This window comes from Argiope bruennichi, chromosome 9, assembly GCF_947563725.1.
Source record: "Argiope bruennichi chromosome 9, qqArgBrue1.1, whole genome shotgun sequence".
NCBI classification, from domain to species: Eukaryota; Metazoa; Arthropoda; class Arachnida; order Araneae; family Araneidae; genus Argiope; species Argiope bruennichi.
The window spans coordinates 61,833,269-61,858,867 of NC_079159.1; the positions used below are offsets into that span (position 1 = coordinate 61,833,269).

Here is a 25,599-nt window from a genome sequence, read left to right on the forward strand (position 1 = left end):
ATCATTTCATCATTTGACTACAGCTAATAAAAAGTGAAAAAATAAATAAACACATTTCACAGAGTTATATCTGATCCTATATAACCCGAGTGTTGAAAAGAAACAAGAAAACATAAATAGCGGTAAAAGCAGAAATGCAATAAAACATTTCCCCAATCTTATCTTTACTTTCAGAATGCACGTAAAAATTTTTTTCACAGAAAGCCGCTCTCTCCCCTCCGCTGAAAGAGCCGGAACACCTCCCCCTCGGGGGCAAACCGCACTCCCAGCCCTTCGACCAATCAGAGAATCCGAAGCAAACCAGCACGTCAACAACAAACACCCCGGCACTGCTCTGGAATGTGCGCTCAAACTTTTCTGCAAGTTGAGTTGACCAACTGAGCATTATGAGTACGACAGTGTCGTTGAAAGGTTGTTGAATACATAGCTTTTCCGTGTATTATTTTCAACTTGTATAAGTAGTTGAAAATGTGTGTTTAGGATATGAAGATCCAATGTTGAAATTACGGCAAGAGTTCTACGACATTTTGTTTCTGACCCAATGGAACTTTACTGTGTGCAAGGAAGAAGGCATCGACCGTTCGTGATTCTCGTGTTTTTCTTCTTTGTAGTATGCTTGGTGTCAACGGCGCCTATTTCGGACTTGACTCGGCGGATAAGCGACGAATGTGATTGGTTTGGCAGGTAAGATCTTTTGCTTTTTGTTGCGTTTAATGTTGATGGATGCTCGGTATTTATATTTTTAAAACTTAAGAGAAATTAATCATTAAAAAAAATTCTTGGGAAGCTTAAGTTTAACGGCCTCTTTTCTGTTGATAAAAATTTCTCTAAATCCAAGTATGCATTTTAACAGTCAAAGTAAAAAGGCTGTAAAAGTTTTGTTAATATAATAATATCATTTAAATGTCGTATATTTTCACGACTTTACAAATCTCAACTTTCTTATACTTAATGACATTGTGTATTAATGTTTTACCTTAGATTTAGAAGCCCAATTTTAAATGGTTATTTATACTTGTATTTACCTTTTCACTTATAGATCCTTATATTTATCTTTTTACATAGTCAGCTTACTTAAAAATATATGTAAAAGCATGTTCGCACACCCCAGTTATCTTACCATGATTTTGATTTGCAATAGAATCAAAAATTTAAATAGTATTTAGTGTTTCTATTCCTTTCTTTTATTCTGGTACGGTCTCATTGAAAAATTACGATATAATGGCAGAACTATCAAAAATCTTCATCCGATCGGATTTCAGTTCAAGATCTTTCGTTTTAAAATGATTTTTTTTAAATCATTGTTGAAACCATCACCGAAAAAATCCAAATATTTTAAACTAAATAATTCTTGCCTAATATTTAAATTTCTATAGTATCTACTTAATAATTGGAACGATTGTTTTCCCAATATGGGGCGAAGTTTCTATTGTGTAACTTTTAATTTTAATTAAAAACCATTAAATGTAATTTAATTTTATGTAATCTTCGTGTTATTTAAAACATTAAATTTAAAAATCAGTCAAACTATAGTAATCAGATCAGCGTTTAGAAATTATGTGTATGCATTTTATGAATTGTAAATATTACTTGTTGCTCTTCTGAGAATATATCCCTCGCATCCTTTATTCCAATATCTTGTTTGAAATGTTTCAGTGCATCTTAGTTTAAATTTGTATGTGATAAATTTATTAAAAATCTATAAAAGGGTCGCTTGAATCGAATGTAATGTGCAATTCTAAGATGCTATTATTTATATATCGCTTTAAAGAAAAAGATTAAATAATCAATCGTTTTTTAATGGTTCAACTCTACTAGATATATTATTGTCGAATAGTGATATTGGTGCAAATTACCACTATAAATCAAACTTCTTCTTTTTTTTTTTTTTTTTTTTATCATTCTTTGACGGATTCCTGAGTAAGTAGACTAGGCAATTGCCAAGGACATCAAAACTGAGAGACGGCCTTAAGCAATTCTATTTATTATCGATATTGCATTTCCTAGTTGCCAAATAAGTAAGATCATAAAACATACAAATTCTATGAATTATAAAATATTAGCCTAGCCGCCTTTGGCGACCATTTGATTCGCCGGAATCGATGATCGCTAAAATTTTCAATTAAATATTTTATGAACTTGGTTTTTTTAGCTTTTTCAGGAAAATATTTTAAAATTCAAATTTCGCTAGTCATATCATCAAATCAATATATGCCTTAAGCCGTTCTGTTCATTTTACTATGCATTTTTCTTATTTTCTGTCCGTCTTCTCCCTTAAATTCATAAAATATGAACACATTTGGTAGTTCCAGGCCTTTAATTATGCGAGAATTTCTAAATTAAAATTATATTAAATTTGGCATTTTTTCCTGGCAGAATTCTTATGCTTTTGTATTATCTTGAAATATTTAATATTCGTTCAGAATTTTTAATGTTTTTATACTGTTGAAAATTATGCTTAAAGTATTTTTTAAATTCATCAAAAATAGAAAAACATAATAGCGAAACAATTGGCATCATTGAAAAGATCATTTTTCGAATTTTATGATGTAAAAATCATTTTTTTTGTATCGTAATATTTTCGGAAGTTATCACGAAAAAAAAAAAAACGCTAAAAGTTTGCTTCATTTTTAATTAAAATTTGAAAAAAAAAAAAAAATCGCTTCCAAATGCGCATTTTGTCAAATGGTCTAGCATGAAGAGCGCTAACACACAGATATAGACACACATACATTCAGCTTTTTATAAGCGAAGATAAAGAAATAGTAATATTAACTCTCTATCAAATATAAGTCTGAGGTAAATATATAATTCATTACGTTCTCTTAATTATTAAAATATTAATAAACACAGAGAATATTTAAAAAATTGTATGTAGAAACGAAAATATCGGACAGTCCAGAGTGATAGCAAAATAAATATTAATGCATTTTCACAAGTTAATAAAATAAAAATAATTTACTCAGAATACTCAAAATATTAACATGTTAAAAGTGTACTGATACGTGAAACTAAATTAACTATTTCTAGAAGGGTCTCATAATGTCACTACCAGGACAGCAAAATATCTAAATTCGTCACAGAAGTTATTTGTAAAGCACTCATAAGCAAATCGTATTTTGTTGAAAGTATATGTTAAATGCTGGGATTACATATTAAGTGAAATTATATATATAATGGAGATTATTAGCCTCTAAATATAAATAATCCGTTCCGTTTTACTTTCCCGTATATGAGGTATAAAGAAAAAATAGTCAAAAAAATTTGAACCCGAGATTTTGACCAAATTCCACGTGTCAAATCTCCCTGATTCCGAAAAAAATCTTTTTTGGCATTATGTCTGTCGGCCTGCCTGTCGGTAAACATGATAATTCAAAAACATTTTGAGCTAGACAGACGAAATTTGGTATGTAAACTTACGTTCATATTTGTGGATATTCTTCAAATATTGAACGAAATCTGTTCACAGGACGTCTATATGGTTGGCTGTTCGAATACAAGGAACTCGATAACTATAAAAAACTACTTCGATAAAATTTAGTACACAGGATTAGTATCTAAAATATAAATTGTTATCAAATGAAGACCAGATCCCGTCAAGAGATTGAATGCCTGTTGGTCTGTAGTTTCATAAGCATATATACGCAATAAATCATAGATTCATTAAAAATGCTAGATTCACGCCAAAGATCTATATTTTATAACTATCGTTCATCAATACCATGCAAGATATTCGTAGTTTTCCCTCTCATAAAACTGGAGACCTTGAGTAAGAGGAATAAAACGTTTATTGAAAACATGCGAGAAAGTTTCTTGGGAGACAACTCCCGCTAGTTTTCCACCCATCCTCTTTTTTTTTTTTTATGAGAGCTGCGTTGGGCTGGTGGTAAGACCTGGTACATGCTTAATCCATCCCAAAATAGCCTCTAGCTTTAATAAAAAATAATCTGTTTCCATGCCATCTGAGTCATTGATGTAAATACAACGTACTGCCGTTTTTATACATTACATCTTTTCTTAAATGGAAATTTTATTTCATCCTCCCCAGCTACTTATCCGTGATTTACTGAATCTACTTATTTGCGAATTATTTTCTACTGCATGTCCCAATTTCTCAGGCTGTTCTAATATATTACAGCATTATATAATATTACATTCTATATAATATGACAGCATTGAATTACATTTATCTGTCATATTGTTAGTTTGCATTATACTATTATATGAGTGCATATAATAAGTAATAATTTTATTCCTTCTCAAAGGTATTTGAATTTATTTACGCACAAGAAGCTCACATATTGTATCGTTTCTTTTATTTCTTTCTTCTCCCTTTGCTTTCCTTTATTTTCCTAATCCTCCGCCCCTCTCCCTTCCAAAAAGTGCGTCCTTGTGAAGTATTTAGGAATGGAATATTTTTATTTTGTAGCATCAAAAGAACTTCATCTCGAAAAACTGATTATTTTCATGCCATATTTATTGCTAACTTTCCTTTATACTTTTGAAGATTTTGAACTTCTGTTTCCGGGTCGTCTTAAAAACCATAAAGTATGCCTTTTAAATACTTCCAAGAATTGACCACTTACTTTTACCAAATCTTAAAATAATACCGTTACGAAGTAAACATGTTGAAAATTTGTAAGCTAAGTTGAAGGGGGAAAAAAAGAAGGAATTTCTCGTTTTAACCAAGAATCATTTTATTGCACTCGCAATAAAAGCAGTTGTACTTTCTGTCTACCTAAAAGCATTCCTATATTTTCTTTTTACTGAAGGAACCATATAACTTTTCTTGTCCAAAGTAAGGACACTAATTTTTAACAATTACCCCCCCCATTCTTGTTCCCTCTTTTTATGGTCCTAAAGAAAGTTTTACTGCTAAGCAAATTTCAAGAAAAACCTCCTCCCTTGAGCCTCTAGGGCATAGTGGATCGGGATTGTCAGCTTTTGACTTATTACCCGAAATTAGAGCTCTTCTTTGTCAAGGAGATGGACATATCTCGTGTCTGGTTCCTAATCTCTTTCTATGTAGGTGGGCTGCAATTGCTTTTTCGAAGGTACCGTAAAAACGCGAAGATTTAATGGCTGTTTACAGCGGTTTAGAATTGCTTTGTAACTGCCTGACCCCTGAACATGTTTATATAATGACCGCTTTCTCGGTGTAACCTTTTCTAAATGTGTGTGCAATTACCGTTTTCCCACATTTTGTAGTTCTGGGGTTTCCTTATATTTTAGGAAAGAATTTTAATAATTAGTTTTCTAATATGTAATAGGGGTAATACTTTTCAAATGATGATGAATTAAAATATTAACTATGTGCAATTTCAATTTCGCCGAAATGGACGGTTTCATCGAAATTCAGGATTTAAAATAAGAACTCAAAAGTTTGTAATTTGAAGCATTTTTAAAATGAATGTTTTTCGTAAATATAACCAAATCATAAATAAAATGATTTTGAAATTAACATTTTCTAGGGCCGTGGGAAGTATGCTTCCCTCCAAATTTATCAATCTTTGTATGAATTTATGTAGGTTGGCATAAGTTCTGACAAATTTTTTTAGGAAGACAGAAACTTAGATGCTTTAGTTCTTTATCTCACACAAAATGATATGTCTTGATTTGTTACATAATTATTAATTAACCAATTTAATTAATTAATCCAATTAAATTTATCTAATAAGTTAATTGAATCCCTTTTCTTATTCTAATTTCAAGCCTAAAAATATTTTAACATAATATGACTAGAAAAAAAAATGACACTTTAAAGGGTTAATGTATAATCAGGTACAATTTAATAGCGTTAGTTTCTATCTCAAAGGTGCATACCCGCAATTCGATTGATTAATATCTTTGGTGAAAGTAAATGGGATTTTTAAAAATGAATGCTCTTACTTTTCTTTTAAACGCTTTTATATACATTACTTGTAAAAATCGTAATGGCAATCGATTTTGTGTAATTGATTACAATTATGAACCTTGTAATAGATTATTTCTCGCTCACTTCCTGATCTGTTACAATTTCAAAATTTTGAACACTTCGTTCTCGCTGACAATGTACTATTTCATATTGCCGCATTGAAAAAGAGACAGTTGAATCTCTATGGCCGAATGGTCATAGCGCTGATCTGATAATCAAGGGATTGTGAGTTCGAATCCTGCGATTCACTGTTTGTGTAAATATTTAATTAATTGATTTTATGTTTCTCTTTATTTCATGTTCCAGAAGATTCTAGACATTTCTTTAGTTTACCAGAAAAGTGTTCTGGAATTTACTTACTGTCTCCAGAAAAGTATTCTGGAACTTTCTCTGCTAGTATAAAAGCAGAAGATCTGTCAGTTACTGCTTTCTGAGTTCAGTTAATAAATTGGTTTAGCTCTACTTCTTGGGTGTGTCATTCAGTTCTAAACTAAACTAAAGTATCTACGTGACAATATTTTCAGAACTTATTTATAATTAAAACTGTTTATCATTGATTAAGTTAAATATTAATTCATTGCTTTGATTTTTTTTCCTATTTTTTTATGTACTAAATTTCAAAAAAATCAAGTAAAAAGAAAGTAAAAGAGTTTTAAAAAAAAGAAAAGAAAAGAAAACTGGTAAACAGTTAAAATACAAATTTGCTGTTTAGTACAATAGTTGAAATATTTTTAAAAATGTTTTTAATTTATTTTATGCCGAAAGGCTTGGTGATACAAGATAATATACTGAGAAAAATGCGTTTTATTTTTTTTTAAATTTCCCTTTTTTAAAGCAGTTTTTTATTAAGAAAATTGTCCTTTGTATTCGTTTATCATCATTAATGTGTGGTTTTGGTTCTTTGATAATTTGGTATCTAAAAGCCACAGAATTACAAATTAATTTTTTAAAGTATTTACAAGTTTTCCCAAATTATTTGCATGTTAGTGATTCGGTTAACTTTTATGAATTAAATTTATCACTAGTTTTAGTTTTCAAGTGCAGATGTTTTCATATAGACAAATAAAAACCTATGAGAGTGGCCTCTCCCAAACTTTATCTCATATTTACTAATAAATATGTTATCCCACTTATCCTGTATAAAATTTTGGACTTCGGTACAGCCGCGAATGTCTTGGCGAATAACATTGGCGAACTATTGAACTATTTAGAAATTAGAATTTTTACCAAATTTATCATATTTTTGGCGATAAAACCTTGACATAGGTACCCGAAAATCCTAGTTTTGTTTCAGATGCACTTTCTTCAAGCAATAAAAACCAAAATTTGACATAGAACTCCAATTGTACTCAAATGTTGATTGAACTCCAATTGTACAAAATTTGATGTACTTATTTAAGTTATTATATTTACATCCCTGTGTAAAAGTACAGACCGACAAAAAGACAATTCCTTGATAGATTTGGTTCCACATTTTATAGATATCTAGACTTGGATATTAAATCTATGTAACAAATTTTGTCCTTGTGGCTCTCTTCGTTATATAATTATCTTGCTAACTTATATTCGGACAGCCGGATAGACAAGACTTCCTCTGAATGGATTTTATTCAAAATTTGATACAAATCTAGAAATTGGTTTAAAGGCCGCGTACCAAACTTCTAGCTCAGCTCAAAAAGTTTGAGTTATCTTTGTCACAGATATAACACCTAAAATATATTTTTCGAACTCACGGAAGTCTAAAAAGTAAAGAGGCGTCGAATAGGGATTGCAATACCGGTATACCGAGATACCGAATACCGGTATTTTGAGCCATTTGTACAATTTTGTAATACCGGTATTCAAAAGTTTAAATACCGGTTTTTCGGTATTTACTAGAAATGTTTAAAATTGTCTCCACTATATGTTCAGGGATCGCCAACATAACAAAATAGTATAAGTTTTTGTTTTTATGTCTCCCTAACGGGCGAAATTAATTAGCTAATTAATGGCTTAATTAATTGCTTATATCTAAATTAGCGAAACATGGATTATCCCTGAAGAATACAAATAGTGTGGATATAGAAACTTCGGATTCCGACATTGAAGAGAGTAAGAATGAGAGTGATATTGACAATGAAGATAATGACAATGTAATTGTTGAAGGAGATATTGCTAATGAGGATGAAATATTAACCCATCAAGAATTGCTTCCTAAAATTTATAAAGTTCGAAAAATTGTTAAGATATTTAATCGTTCCCCTGAAAAAAATTCCATATTACAAAAATATATGCTAACTGAAAATAAAACAGAATATATATTAATAATAGATTCTAAGACACGTTGGAACAGTTTATTCCTAATGATGGAGCGATTTTTGAAATTTAGAAATCCAATCCAAAAAGCAATAATCGATTTAAACCTGTAAATTAATTTTTTCAGATAGTAAATTCGACTTAATATCCAGAACTATATCAGCTCTACTTCCAATAAAACTGACTATGCCGGAGAGATTTTAATTTATCAAAGGCTAATGCAACAATAAATTTCATGTTGCAGTCATGAAAGAACAGCGCACCTCACTATCTGAAGAATTATATATTACATTTAAAAATCCCACAGAAGAAAGGCATACCGAAATAGAAAATGTCTTATGGTATTTACATAATTATAATGATTTTAAAAATGAAAATTAAAAAGAAGAAAAGAAAATAATTAATTCAAATCTGATTAAGTTTATAGTAAATTTTCTTAAAATTTTTTACCCATAAACCTATCCCCATTCAGAAGAATTCGGTTCAGTTATCGAAAATTGACACTAATGTCGATAGTGAAAAGGAATTGTCTCTTGAAGAAAAATTAGAATTAGCGATAAAAAAAAAAAAATCAACGAACCAAAATACAATACAGAAATCAGCTATATCCAAAACCATCCGACGAGAAATTGATTTATTTGAAGAAGAAGGATTTAGAGGTAAATACTTGGAAAAAGTATATCGCGCATTGCTAACAGTATCACCAACTAGCGTAGATGCCGAACGAGCGTTTTCGACAGCTGGTAATTTTTACACAAAATTACTTTTCAGGTTTAATGACAGTACAATGGATGCATTATGTTTTTTAAGATCACATTCCAAAAATTTGTAATAGTCCCACAGATTGAATAGTGGTATTTACACTTTTTTTGTGATTTAAATAAATAAGTTGTTCCTTTACTTTTTTGTGATTATGTATATACTGTTGTAATTTATAAGTTACATATTATTTTTTGTGATATTTACATTCTCTTATAAAACTGGGCAAATAAAACCAAGAAACACCTGTGTTTTCTTTCTTTTTATAAAATTTTTAATTCCGGTATTAAAACCGGTATCCCGGTATTAAGATCTAAAAAATACCGAATACCGGTATTGAAATTTTGGTCCGGTATTGCAATCCCTAGCGTCGAAGTATCAAGTTCGAATATTTTTTACAATACTTTCTCTATGCTTCGTGTAGGAGAAAGTAAAAAAATGTTTATTATTTTAGCATGATAATGTTTATTAATTGGCGTAATATCTGTAATTATAACATACATGATGGAACAAATTGTTCAAATGGCTTTTCAAAGCAGATCATTGTACTTAGTTATCAGCTTTTGTTCATAGTTATTTCTTAGATAGTTGGTGCACTGAGAAAGTTTTTTCAAATTTTTAATAGATTTTTCATTAAAAAGTTTAACTCAATAACCACAGCCTAATAGTGCACAAAAATTCTTTAGTTTACTGAATTTAGACTCGCGCATTGTGCCGTAGGTGTTCTTGTAATTGCTGCTAAAAATATAAAAGATTTTTAACCAGCGGCTGTGGAGTTTCCAATACGTTCTCGTGTACTCTGTAATAATTCTATTCGCGTATAATATTTAAGAAGTATTGATCTTTGAAATGAATTTAACACTTTTACTGAATCTATCTTGTGATCCATGCGGCTCATAATATTAGAAAATAGAATTTGTGTTTTAGACTCGTCTTCACCAACTGATTGAAACAAACATTTTACACAGAATTTCACTTGTGGCCACAAAATCATATGCCAAATTTCATATATTTAAGCCATTGCCTTTTTGAATGATCGCGTTTACATGTTTCTGAAAGTAGTGGTGTGGTGTGGAGAGGGGGGTGCCAGCACAGGTGTCGTCCTCGTCATCTGACCGTGGTTCAAAATTACGAGGTCCGTCCCAAAATAGCCCTAGTGTTGCTTTACAACGGGACGTTAATATAACTTAACTAAACTAAACGAAAGTACAGACCATCAAACGGTCAATCCTACCGCTGGATTTGATTCAAAATTTGATAGGTGTCTACGCAATAGATATCAAATATGTATACCAAATTTTTTCTATCTGTCTTCATTTCGTACTATTCGTGTTAACTTATATTTGAATAATCGGGCAGACAGGCTGCCTTCAAGTGGATATTATACAAAATTTGGTAGATATCTACAAATTTAGTGATAGGATAGCACACCAAATTTCAACCGTCTAGCTTATCTTTGTTACGGACAGATGTATATTTTCCAACAATATGTTTTTCGAACTGTGGGAAGTCTAAAACATGGCGATTCATCAAAATCTCGAGTCCGATTTTTTTTACCATTACAATACTTTTCCTATATTTAGTATGCGAGAAAATAAAAATAAGCCTGAATGATTATCATGCTGTGATATTAGGCGAAGAAATGCGTTCCTTTTAACTGTTTCTCTGCCAACTGAAAAAATTGTTAATGAAAAATTATAGTGTTGACTCTACTTATAAAAATTTCAACTAAAACATTTTTCAAGATTAAATGCCCAGATATGTGAAGTAGAAAAATAATTAAAACAAAAAATAATTCATGCAGCTACCCACACTATATTTCTCAATCAAAAAAAGATTGAAAAATAATTTCTGTCTATAATTGCGGTATCTTACAACCTGTTGTTTTAGATGGTGAGGTACAACCTTTCTAGTATCATTTTTCAAACAAAACCACTTGCCTTCATTTTGAATTTGCAACGGCTGTTTCATGTTGGGCGTGTTTTGATACTTAATGCCTCCCACTGCGACAGACCGGCCAAGCTTTGTCCACGCCCAGGTCAACGATCTTATTGAGAAATCTGACCACATAAAAAGATTTCACTATCTTTTCGCCCTGTGGTCACTTTCCCATACAAAGGCATTTGGGACAGCTTATTCATAAGCAAGGAGGGGGTGAATTGCAGAAGGAATTGGGGATCGGTGGGGAGATCCGGTATCTTCAGGAGGTTCTCTTGATCTTTTGCAACCTCTGGTCTTTCATCTTCCTCCCCTTCGCACGTTCCACTGGGTTCTCCTTTTGGTAAGAATGTGTTTACTGCTTACAGCGAATCGAATTTCTTGTGATTCATTCCAAGGAAAATATGAAAAGTGGGGGTGCGAAACATCTTCGCTTCCCTTTTTTGGTAGCTTTTTCTAAGGGAGATATCGTTCTTGAGCAGTGCTTGTTTGTTGAGAGGTAATGCATCTGCAACGGTTGCTAATCGATGATTCAAGCTGGAAAAATCTGACAACGTACTTGTGTGTTTCAGTGTTTGCTTCCTGTTGATTTGTTGATATAGAATTGTCTGAGTTTTGATTTTGAAATCTATGACGAGATTTTTATTTTTAATATATTTTTGGTGATTTGGTTGATTGATGGGTTTTAATTGGCCATTCTGCACCAAACAAAAGTCAAAATGTGAGAAATAATTTTATCTAAAAATTAAACGCAAGAAAGGTGTGAAATTAAGAAAACAGCGCAAATAAAAATTTTTACAAAAGTTGTTAAAACGTTAATTAATGATAAAACAAAATAGAAATATAAGAGAGAGAGTTATGAGAGCAATTTGTTTTAATGCTATTGTTCATTATTTTATGTTTACTGCTATGAAATAGAACTGTGTTATTCGAAAAATATGTTTTTTCGGTCCGATCAAACTAGAATTTTCCTTGTGTGGCTTTCGTTAGCCTTTGAATTTTTATCACAAAGTGTTTTACCTATTTTCTGTTATTGTAAAAAGCATATAAACTGTCAGAACAAAGAAAAGATTAGATCTGTAAAGTTATTAAGTCTGCAACTTCCGCATAATTCTTTCCCCCTTTCAAATTTCCCAAAACAGAGTTTTGTATCAACTTTTTGTTTACACAATCTGTTTAGACAATTTTTAAATAATAAATATTTCTACAAAGGAAAATAACGAAACATTTAATTACAAAGTTACTTTCAAGAGAATTGACTTTTGTGTCAGGCGTATAATTTTTTTAAAAATAACTTAAAAATGGCAACAAAACAATTATAGCTCATTCCAGTACAGATGTTAAGATGTTAATGTACAAATGTTAATAGCAGATGTTAAGTTTGCCTATTTTGTTAACATCGGTCAGCCTATTGAAGGGGGTGGGGAGGCTATAAAAAATTGTTCATCTACAAGCATATTTGGAAGCATGGGGGGGGACCCTTAGAATAATTTTCCCGAAATTTACGATATTTGATTTAAATTAGAATATGTTAAATTAGAAAGTTGTGGATCAGATGGAAGCGTAAAATTCGCATATCTTGAAAATACCGCAATTAAAGAAGGAAGAATTCGAAATTTGTGGAGTCCCCTGGCAAATAATTACCTGTTTGATAAACCAACTCTGATTATAAATCCAAGTTTAAAGAGGTAAATATGAGCAAATATGAATACATGGTATCATATAGCAAAATAGGGAAAAAGAAAAAAAAATCTTATTTTGGCCGGGCACAAAGCTTTTTCTAAAAGCAAAACTCGGTACTAATTTATAAATTTTAGAAAAATCTTATTTGTAAGAATGTTTGATTATAAGATAAATAATCTATTGATTCCTCCCACCCAAAACTTCTAAATAGTTGTCTACGTAACCTATATGATAGTTTGGCCCTGGCTAGGACCATAATTGCACTTCCATTTGGATGAAACATATACATGACGTTCTATTGAGCTGTATGGTTATCAGTCATATTAAATAAAAAAAAAAAAACATTTGAAAAGGTGCATCTTTTTATCAAAAAGTGAATCCTTCAGCTGTAACAGACGGGGGGGGGGGGGGCTAAGGGCAGTTGTGGCAGATATAGAAGGGTGCTTTGTACTTCGTGAAAAAAAGTAAAATGAGATAATAAAATAGTCGTGTTAACATTAATTTCATTGGTGGTTTTTTTTAAATATATATTTCTTTTTCAATTCTTTTCTCAACATTTGGAGGTTGGTAAAGAGTTTGCTTTGTCCCCGGTTAGTTGAAATGAACAGGTAGTGTACCAGGTGGATTCCACTGTCACTCTTTGTTCGTCCTCCACTAGGGTCGAATAGAAGAAGGAGTACCAGGTGTTTTTCAACAATAGTCTTAACTAAAATGGCGTTTTTTTATATATATATACCTTTGACCTTCCGAATAGTTTGGAGTAAAAGGATAATTTTTCTTCTGAAAATTTAACTGTAAATAATAGGCAATTCTATGTGTATATGTATGTATATAAAAAAAATGTGCACATGCGGGTGTTTATAATGAAATGGAATTTTTATTATCTAGTCAAGGCTTCTTAAATATTAAGTAGTGACCTTATATGAATAGTGAAAAGTTTTTCTTTTTTTTTGGTTTCAAAGGGGTCGCGTTTATGAAAAAAACCGTAACCCCTAAACAGTGGAGCCAACATTTTTTTCTTTCCTTTTTTTATGTAATGTTTCATTTCAAAAGCAATAATTCATATTGAAATTATTATTTTTCTAAAGCATCCATGGATGAAGTATTCTTAAAATTTCAGAGACATGATTAAATGCAAAAAAAAAAAAAAAAATGTTTCATACACTTTAACCCTCCCATTGCTTATCCCACGATTTACACCCGCTTGTATTCAGTCTTATATTCTGCTACATACTGCAATTTTCGTGGGTTAATACATTGACATTTTACTTCCATTGGTTTGAAATATATTATGCTGTTTTAAAGTAGCATATGAATAGCAGTTCGTTTCATTTTAATAATACTTCAACATGCCTACAAATGTTGCATCTAAATCCGCAGTATGCGAGTTAAAAGCTAATTCTTCTTAGCTGAAGTCTATTCACTGAAAATAGGAGTTGAAACAATTGTGTGTATCGTTATCCTTTAATCAACTCCAAAAATTATATACATTCATTGTTTTTTAACCTTTACAATATAAGTTGTCGGTGACGGGTTGTAAGCTTTAGGTTTCGACCGAAAGAATTCAGGCTAGATTCCAAATTCCATTTAAGACTCGATATATATGAAGAATGTGTATTTTAAATGTCACGTTGAGGGTCCTCTGTTGATGTAGAGGTGAACACATTAATGTGACGTGCAACTTTGAAAAGAAATACCGTATGAAACGGGCCATTTCTAAACATAGTTCAAAATTTCACCATCTGGCTCAAATAGTATTCGTGTTTCTTCAAAACGAGACATTTTTATAACTAAATTAAATTATTCGTTTTGAATAATTGCTCACATATCGAATAAAATGATTAATTTAGATATACGCGAAGATTGCAACCGTAAAATCTTGAAATTTCGAAACCCATGAGTCCTACAAATATTTATAAAATATAAATGAAATCCTACATTATTGAAATTCAATATAAATTTTAAACTGAAGTTTACTTTGGACGTTTTTAATCATTAATAAAGTTTCACAATATCGCTATGATAGCATGTGAATAGCATATTAAACCATGAAATTAAATTTGAATCACTATTTAAAAATTTTAAATCTTCAGTGTCAAATCATGTAAATAAAATTATAGTGCAGTTTTTATATTGTAATAAAATTCCACCAGCTGTTTTTAATCATTTGCTATTCAGTTTTCGTTCCTTTTTCAATTTCGATGTCAAAATTTTTCCGATACTCAATTTGTATTAATGGTGGATTCACGTAGAATGCAGAATTATTGATATTCAATTTGATTAGTGTGAAGGTGATTATTTCGAACAAGATTTGACCGAAAATAGAGGAAAGAACTACACAGATACGGCATGATATATCAAGGAAAAAATTAACCGTTTTTCTTTTATACTTTTTAGCTTATATCTTGATTCTTTCTCTCTTTAGTTTTAAGTTTGTAATACTTGCCTCAAAACATTTAATTTTTAACTATTGCATCTGCCATTCGATCCGTTCTTTGTCAAACTTTTAAAATGGTACCAAACGACCGTCATCTAGTGACAAAATGCTAAGTTTCGCTTGAGAAACATTTAGTTTTTGATTACACAGATTGCAGTGGAAATTTATAAATTACCACCTTTAATACTGATATTTTTGATCAGGCAAAGTATGTTGTCCGCAGCACTTTATATCAAAAACTGTTATCATTCCTATTTTAGAATTTATGAACTATATAACTATAACTTATCATTGGCTTTTAGCGAATATTCTTGGAAGGACACTTCACTCACGATGCTGAATTTATTGATTTGAGATTGCATTAACTTTTTTTATTGACATATTATCATTTTCATTTCAATAGCGGCCTAGAGGATACGTCTTCACCCACTATTGGAGTACAGTCTGTGTACTTGCGATGCAGAGAAGGAAAAATTCGCTGGGAATATCCACGTGGTGCTCTGAGGGTTGTCCTGCGCATCGGACACTTCCACAAGGATTTCCAAGGATGCCTGAAGGTGTCTGCCAATTCTTCTGGCGCCAGCCTCTACCTAGAGGGGCACAAGAAATTGCATCTCCTGTACAGGAACAACAATTCTGTGAACAGCCAACAATGCTTCAGATCTATCGGTGGGCATGTGGCTCTGTTTCTCGAAGCGCATGCACCTAGCGAATTGCTCAAGAAAGATTTGTTTGAACTAATGTACGATTTGGAACCCATACAACCGAAGTCATTTTCAGGTGAGATGAAAGTTGCATTTTTAGGTAAAATATTTAACTCTTTCCTCAGAACAAAGGGAATATTTTATTTCTGAAAAAATAATAAAATTGAACCACAATTCGCGTTTTGGTCGAAAATTATAATGTACTTTTCTTTAAAACGAACATTGATTTCTGGATTGTGCATGTGCCATAATATTAATTCCTAGAAATGATTATTTTAAATCTGATCTTAACTATATTTTCTCGAGGCTACGTTTCGAGCAGACATTTTGTGACTAAACATACGTTCTTAAGAAAATTAAATAATCAAAACAAATGCTAAAAATAATTTGATTTAGTACAGTTTCATAGATGTTAATAATATTTGCATTGTGCGTCTTGCTTTCTTATTAAGACATTTACGCTGACCCAATTTTTTAGATTCTATATTGCGCTTTTTTACAAATTACATTGTATCGCTATGCTCTACTATTGGAACCTCACAATCAGGATTAGAGGTTCATAGACTGGAGAATCGATTCCGCCGAAGAAATATATACAAACTTGACTTGAGTCATTGTAATTTAGATGACGTCGCGCTGACATCATATAGGAGAGCGATGTGCCAGCTCAGATGGGCTACCTTGTCATTTGACCTAAGTTCAAAATTGGAAGATCCCCCCGAAGAATCTTCGTGTTTCAAAAATCGTGAATCCTCAAAGAATCTCGTGTATAAATCTAATTAATTTACGATCAAGTTTTCAGAAATTATTAATTAGAATTAATATAAACACGCACAAGCAATATAAACATCTAAAACTAATCACATCCATTTGTAGTAATAATTCGTAGTTTACAATCAAATATTGTCTACTTTTCTTTCATATATTTAACTCAACGGAAAAACATTAAAAAAAAAAGTGTTTTTTCCCGCTTATCGCTTAAATTGATTGCATAAAATAACTTATAATATCGATTGAAAAATTATCATTTTGCAAACTATTTAGATGGATGAGCCTTTCGATTCTGAATTTAAAAGAATTTACAAAAAACATTTTACTTGCTTAAAATATTGATTCGTACATCATTATAAACATGTTCTGCTTTTTCACTGTATCATATTTTATTTTTAGAATGCCGTCCCTGCACAGATAGAGAGCTGATATACGCCTTCTGCACCAGCGATTTTGGTAAGTATTTTCTAAATTTTCATTTACATTAAATATCGAAATTTAATAATGAATTATTAAAACTTTTCCTTAAAAGTAATTATATTATAGTCAACAAATTCTTTTGGTTTAGAAATCATTAGCGCAAGGTAACGAAACAGCATTGCTCGCTTTTTCGTCCACTATTTTTTTAATGTTTATTAGTTTATATGAAGGTTTGAAAAAAAAAAAAAAAACTTGCAATTTCACTTGTTCTGATTTTTCCTTATCTTATTCTCTGTTTTTAAAATTTTGTCCTCAGATTTAATGGAATTAAATAAAACTGGCACATGCATTGAAGATAAGTTTTCATGGTATATTTTATAAATATTAATATTTTTCAAACAGTAAATTACTAGAAAGATAGTTTTATTTTAAAGTGTTCGATCACGCAGAAGGCTTGGAAAATATAATATTCATATAAAATAAATAAATTAAAATATCATTATATTACATAACATAACAGAAAGATTAAGTACTTCGCCATCTCATTCAAGCTTAAAGTATTATTACTACACCGATTTAGCCTGACCGATTTTGCAGAAAAAACGATTATGTGGAATTCTGTCATTTTTTTTTTTTTTTCCCCTCTCTCCTTTCGAAATGTAGTTATAATCAATTTACTGCTCCATGAAACAACCACTGCTAAGTAATATAAATGCTATGTTAGTACCTATATTACCTGTTCAGTCCGGAGGTTAAGAGCCTTGAGTTAAAGAACTCCATGACACATCTCTCAAAATCGGAAAGGTTAAATGTGACGTAAAAGCTCCGTAGGCCATTTTTTTCCCCCCACTGCCGGAAAGACAAAATATTGTATTCCTTTAGTTTTTTGAAGTTATTCATGATAGGTGAGAAAGATGAGACAGGAGAAATCCTATCCGGAGGCCATATAACTTTACTTAGGTCTTTGATTATAGAGTCTTGAAAACCTCATTTCAATCTGTCCTTTTTTTAATTAATTTCTCATGCTTGTAAAGAATGGAATTCTGCAATTGATTTTTCTCTCACTTCGTAATGTTCTGGAGGACTGAAATTTTGTATAGTTATTGGTTCCCGATGGCAGTGGAATATCTTAATAATTTTAAAATTCTTGGTTATAAACATTAATTTAAATGAAATATGATTTCACTGAGGAAACGTCATCTATAAATTTGAGAAATATTCATTTTTAGATTATATTGTATTTGCAACAATGTATTATGAAACATACTAAAGTCTAAATAGAAGATCATCATAAATATAAAATCTTTAAGAAAAATTAAACGTTTTCATCAATGCATTAAAAAAGAAAAATATTTTTTAAATAAAAAATCTGGAGGTCAAAACAAAAATCGTAAAACTGTGAAGCTTTGGTTGGAGCACTTTTAAATACATTAATCATAATCACACAGTGTATTTTAATTGTAATATTATGAATGTTAGGAATTTTACGTTTCTTCAATTTATTCTTTACTAGCCGCCTTTGGCGACCAGCCGGTTCGCCAGTATTACCGCTCGCTACAATTTTCAATTAAGTATTTTAAGTAACTGGTCTCTTAATAGATTCTCAAACGAAACATTTTTAATTTTCAAATTTTGATAGTCATACCAAACTTATACTGTTGTTTAGATCGTTTACTATATATATTTTCCTAATTTGTTGTAATTTCCGGTAAAACTTCAACTTTAATTTAAAGTGGAAATGCTGAGATTGCAATTAATATAAAGATATTTTTTAATGAAACCAAGCGTTTTATTTTATTTATCATTTTTATTGTTATTTATTTATTATTATTATTATTATTGAATATAAGTACTGCAAACAGAATCGCTCGGTATTTAAGTCTTATGTGAATTACAAAATATTTTTCATAATTTATGTAATATCTCAAAGAATAATTCAACAAAAATTTCTCAGATTCAGCATAAAATTCAGTTTTTAGTTTTGCTTTCAAAAGGATTGAAATGGAATCAATAATAATATTTTGTTCCGGCCTATAAATATATTTCAAAAATTATGAAGTTTAAATTTAATGCAGTAAGGTATCATATTCTGAGAAATATTCTGAACACACCAAATTTTAAATAAATGAATGAATGTTTCAATTTTCAACGATCAACTAAGACTGATTTATGAAGTTTTGAATTTTAAAAATTTAGAAAAACTCAACATTTTCATAATTTTAGGCCAATTAATCTTGAGAAACCTACGCGCTGATTGGCGTATTTTCTTTGAAACGATCGATGGAAAATCTAAAATTATCCTTTTTTATTGCATAGTGATATTTAAATTTTCATAAATCAGTCAGTTTAAGTGATTGATTTAGTAAATTGGAAATTAACTCTTTTTATTTAAAATATTAGTGTTTCAAGAACATTTTGTTTAACGTGATTTCCACAGCAGAATCTTTATGTAAAATCAAAAATTCGTTATTTATTAGAGCATTTATTGGATCAAGTTACATAAAATATAATTATTTTCCATTTAGACCATTTTAGAAGATCTGTGTCTATTACTACAGGTTTACAAATTAGCTGTGTGGCCCTGATTTGAATGGATATCCTGTTCACATTAAACAAAACTTGCCTTAAAATAAAACTGATTTATTGGATTAATAATATAGATAGTGTAAAAGATCATAAAATAAATTTTCTTGAATTGATTTTTTAGAAAAAATAATATTTCATATTTGTTTCATTTCCTACAGACCGTGCTGAAAATTATATTTTTGCAGATTTCATTTCCAAAAAGATTTAATTTATTTTCAATTGGAGCTTTAATCAATGTTTAATCAATGGAGCTTTAATCAATCAACACTTTGAAAAAAGCTAATTTTTTCCCATGAATGCGAAACGTGCTCGTGCAGCTTAAATTTTATTTTTATTTTGTACGAAAAAAATTGTTGAAAAATATAGTTAAAAAATTAATTAAAAACAGAAATTTAATTTTAAGGTTAAAACATTGGTATCATTTAAAAGATAATTTTTGATCTTTAACTTGATGTAAAAATCTTTTTTGTGCGGTAATATTTTCGGAAGTTATAGCAGAAAACCGCCAAAATTTCGCTTTTTTTTAAATAAATAAAATTCTAATTAAAAATTCAAAAAAATAACCACCAGGTGCACATTCCCGGCCTCCAAGGTATACACGTGCCAAATTTCGTAGCTGTTGGTCGAACGGTCTGGCTTGTAGAGCGCCAACACACACACACACACATTGAGCTTTATTATAAGTACTACCGCCTTTGGCGACCAGCCGATTCGCCAATCTTAATGTTCATTTAAATTTTAATAATTAAATAGGTTGAACCGGATTTTACCCCCCTTCTTCGCCCAATTGCGATAACGCGTCAAAGCTGACAATCTTTATTATGCACTATAATTAAATATCTGCTCCTTTCCTTTTAAACATTTCGCAAGACCGTTGTTGGCGATTTTTAAAAATTTCGCCATTTAGGGGGTTAAACTCCGGTCGTACCATTAAATATTTTACGCAATTCCAACTTTAATAGATTCTTCATCAAAATATTTTAAAACTTCATATTTTGATAGTCATATAATTCACTCATAATATTATAAAGGCCTTCAGTCATAACGTAATGTGTATCTCTCTAATTTTCTGTTACCTCTCGTAGAATTTATGTTTTAAATTAAAGTGTAAATGATTAATCTGCAATTAATATAATAATATTTTTTACTGAAACAAAGCATTTTTTTTAATAATATGATTACTGATAACAGTCACTAAGCGTTTAAACTTTATGGGCACTAAAGAATATCTTTCTTAATTTATGTAATATCTCAAGAATTTGTCAACAAAATTTTCTCAAATTCATCATGAACACATCGATTAATTAACAATGTTTCATTTTAAATGCATCAAATACTAAGAAAATAAAATGAATCGTTTAAAATAATCAGTCGAAAACAGGTTTAAAAAAACTTCTTAAAAACGATGTAGTTAAAACTATAAGCATATACAAAAAGATATATAACTAACATAAATACAATTTAATTACTAAAGCATGCAACTAACCTAAAAATAATTTAAATCATTGAAAACAGGTTAAAAAAAACTACTTAAAAAACGATGTACTTAAAACTATAAGCATATACAAAAAATATATATAACTAACATAAATACGATTTACTTACAAAAGCATGCAACTAACCTAAAAATAATTTAAATCATCCGTTGATAACGGTTGTCATGGCAACAATCAGAATGCGCATGCGTGAATTTTTTTCGCCACTTACGGTAACGCAAATGCGTGAATTTTTCTACGCCAATTGAGGTAACGCTATGCAGATTATACATTTTAAATTTCCTTTATTCTGTGTTATTTTAATTCAAAAGTACTTCAGAATGAATCTGAAACATGGATTAATTAACAATATTTAATTTTAAATGCATAAAACATTAAGAAAATAAACAGAATCGTTTGAAATAATCCGCCCTAGCCTCATTTCTGTTGGGAGAAAAAAAAGCTGAAGTCTTACTCATTTGGCGGTGGGGAAAATGGAAGATTTTTTTCGGCGGGAAATTTAGTTTTTAGTTAATAATTAAAATTATAATTAAAAATTCAAAAAAAGGGACCCCAGGTGCACATTCCCGACCTCTAATGTATACATGTACCAAATTTGGTAGCTGTATGTCAAATGACCTGGCCTGTAGAGCGCCAACACACACACACACACACACACACACACACACACACACACACACACACACACACACACATTGAGCTTTATTATAAGTACAGATTGTGTTTTTTTTAGAGTTTTCTACGCTTTCCGATTTTACAATCTTTGTTTTAATCTCCAAATTCTTAATAAAAAAACATTATTTTTCCTTTTTAATAAATCGATAAAAACGTGTTTTAAGATTTTATATTTATTAAGACATAGTCTTCAGATATCGCTGAATTGGTTTTTAACGGATTCTTTCGCGGCAATAAGCTTTCATGGATCCATACCTTTCAAGATGGCCTTTAGTGCTATTGTATAAAAAATATTGTTTAGTGTAGTCAGTGGCATAAAATAATAGGAGGGAAATGGCATCAGCAATAGCCTAACAATTATTTCACGACTTCGTTTTCATTGATAAATTTTTCGCTATCCCAGTAACTGATAATAAAGTTTTAATTTATTAATTTCATTACAAATAGTTCTGCTGAAAATTTCGCTCCATTGTTTTAATTTCATAATGATTCATTCAGAATTGTTTCAGCAGTTATATGTATGAATTGAAAAGAGGCATTGTGAGATTTTGTAACCTCGATATTACTTTGCTCTTAGGGTAAAGCCGCATTTTTATTCTGTTCTGGACATCAGTGGTGTACTGAAGTTAAAAGGCGGCCATGACGTAGCTTTTAACTTTTTCCCTTTCGGCTTCATTTATCGTCGACTATCTATAAAAACTCAATATATTGTCTCCGTGGCACCACTCCTACCCGCAAAAAAATTGGCCTCGAAGTCATTTATATCTCTTACTCACTCCTCGCTATATCACTACTGAATATATATTATAAAATTTAATATTAAACTCATTCTTTTTCAGTTGCTCGGGGTTCTATCTTCAGTTTACACCAAAATGAACATTTCCAAAGAACTGAACTGACAATAACAGCCAGCGAAATCATCAGGGATTCCGTACCCAGAGTTTTTAGTGAGGGTTTGTCACCCCTCAATAAAAAGATTGCGTGGAAAGGCGTTGTGCATCGGCCCCAACATTGCGGTACCAAAACGGGGTCGGGCGAGTTCATCTTTTTCGGCAGGTGGAGATTAGGAGATCCTATTTTGAGGTGCGCTCCACGATGGACTGAGTGGAAGAAAGTACGGAGGAAAGCCACTTTCTCTGAAAATGTGGACTGCGTGCTGGAATGATTTCATAGATTCTATAGTCAAAAGTTTCAGTTGTCTTTGATATAGATCTATGATTCTCAGTATTCAACTAGTCGCCATTCAGTCCACGAAATGTAGTAATCGTTGATTTTATCTTTATAAATTTTTATTATATATATATAAAAAAAGAATGTTTGTTAAAAGAATGTATATATTTTTAATTTTGTACTTTTAAACGAGAGTTGTGGTAAATGCATAAATAAATGACATTTACTTTTTATTTTTTTAAAATAGAATAAAATATGTAAAAGTCCCTTTCCAACGGCCCGTGTATGTTTTGAGACAGGCACATTTTGCCCTCTTGGGGTTTTCCGGTGTTCTTTGATGTCTTTTCATTTTACCGACCATTTGCGGGAAGCTCCGGATCGACGTCCATAGGCGGGGGTGGTCCTACAATGGATCAGTTTGCAGATTTACGACCATAACCTTAAAGACAACAAGCCGTCGGAACGGGACTTGAAATATGTTACAAATACTTTTATATCAAGCAACATGCAATTTCTTATAATGTATCCCCAAAAACATATATCCTAGATATTAAATTTTGTTTTATATGTTTTAGTGCAATTTGATTGTGTGATAATGTTTAAAAGCCAATCACAGAATAATTGTTACAAATATTGGGAAGTAAATTTATCGGAAAAGGAGACATATGATGGCATGCCAAACGAATTCTCGAAAACTGCAAGTTTTATTACTCAGTCTTTTCTCATCCCTTTCATCATTAATATACACACGCTTAGTTTTTTGAATCCCATATACTACAGGTCTAAGTTTATTATTATTAGACCTTCAGCTCGTCTGATGGAAGGAAGATTATATTTTTAGTTTTAAAATATTAGCTGTTGGGAATTGTCACTACATAGACAACGGGAAAAAATTGAATTCGATGCAAATTGATTTAATTCTAATGTAATTCATTCAAGCTAGACAAAGGAGGTTAAAAACTGCAAAGTATATGAAATTTCAAAGCAGCAACTATACTTATTTAATGTGTACATTTTAAACTCAGGAAATAAGTTAAACGACTATGATAAAAACAATTGCTCAGATTTGTGCCAAAGTTGTGACTGTTCGTCACGAGGTATTTGAATGTATAGTTTTATTCAATCGGAAGCATTAAACTAGAAAATAACGCACAATTCATGAAATGCAATAGCAAGAGGAAAAGTATTTTATATTATTTATCTGTTTATATATTTAAAAATGATAAATGATTTGTATATATAAAGAGTGTTAAACACATCACAGAACCATTAATCAACGTTATGTGTTCGGATAATAGCTTTTGTTGTTATATATCCTAACTCTTTTAACCTAAAGTTGCCAAACTTGGTAGTGTATACTTTAGGGTGTGGAAATGTGTACATCAGAGCTTTTTTTCTCCCTTGGAATTAATAAAAAATTGAAATTTTGACGTTTTTGTACGATACTTCAGATGATATTACATAAAAAAAATTTCTTTCTTAAAATTCAAAAAATAATCTTTTCAATGATATTTTATATTTTCTTACCGTAAAAAAAAATATTTTACGATATCAATTTTAAAAAAATATTCTAAGCATATCTTCCAACAGAATTGTAAGAATTCTGAACAAATATTAAACAAATCACAAACAATAATACAAAAAAAAAAAAAAAAAAACCTAAGAATTGTGGAAAACAATCAAAATTGTTGAAAAAAGTCACTGTTGTAGATATTTTCTCGTTTTTTACCCGATTATCTTTCCTATTCTTAACAGAAATCTATTATTGGAAAAGCGGGTTTTATGAAATCAAGCGGTATACTTGCTTAAATCTCTTGAAGAATCTGTAAAAGATTCTTATTAATATGAAGTAAAAATGCCAAATTTTATATATTGTTTTAAATTACATTGTTATAATATATCCATTTATTTTTAATGAATTTTGAAGAATAAAGCTGACAAAAAAAAATAATAATAATAAGGAAAGTGCATAGTAAAACAGAGCGGCGTGAGGCTTCTAATAAATAAAATATATTTTATTTATTACTATTATTATATATCTTTAAAAAAATGACTTTTTTCACATTTATTTTAATATTAAACAAAAAATATTAAAATAATTAGTTTAAAAAGCATGCATGTTAAATTAAAAACCTATTAAAATATATTAAATTGATCAGTTTATTAAATGAAAGCTTATTGATGTGCATTACCCAAGGTCGCAAAATGTCTGAATACGGCTCCGAATTGAATACGTTGTAAAAAGTGTATTATTTTCAACTCTTTATTATCCTAGTACACTGTTTAGCAAGGGTTGCATATAAGAATTTAGTATCTATTCAAACTTCAAAAAGTTCGAATCCTGGCTGTTTTCTTAAATTTTATAAGCTCTGATATTACAAAAGTTATTTAATAAATAATAATCCATTATATTTGGAATTGTATTTTTATTTCAATTTTCAAATTGTACTGATCATATTTGATCTTAATTTTTACGTGTATCTTTTTTTTTTTTTTTTAAATATCTTATTCCTGTTGCACTACCATGTGTTTATACTTGAAAAGTTTTCAATGTTCTGTATCCAGATTCGAGTTGATGTAAAATGTTTCTCCCTGTAAATTTGTACATAAGCATACTGTAAATAAATATTTTTATTTCATGATTGTACCAGTTCTTATTCAGATACCATATTTTCTCTTAACAAAGATAGGGTGTATTTCTAATATTTTAAATTATTATGATATTAATAAATGGCTTTTTTTCTATTTATT

General features: G+C 30.3%; 1 protein-coding gene across 1 annotated transcript; it reads left to right on the top strand.

The window, feature by feature from the left end:
- The first annotated feature begins 340 nt into the window (after positions 1-340).
- LOC129984244 (meteorin-like protein) lies at positions 341-25,333 on the top strand. Its single transcript, XM_056094078.1, has 4 exons — positions 341-684; positions 15,430-15,806; positions 16,901-16,957; positions 22,518-25,333. Exons 1-4 carry the CDS (start codon positions 542-544, stop codon positions 22,841-22,843), a joined length of 903 nt encoding a protein of 300 aa, XP_055950053.1. The 5' UTR covers positions 341-541; the 3' UTR covers positions 22,844-25,333.
- The last annotated feature ends 266 nt before the right edge of the window (positions 25,334-25,599 follow it).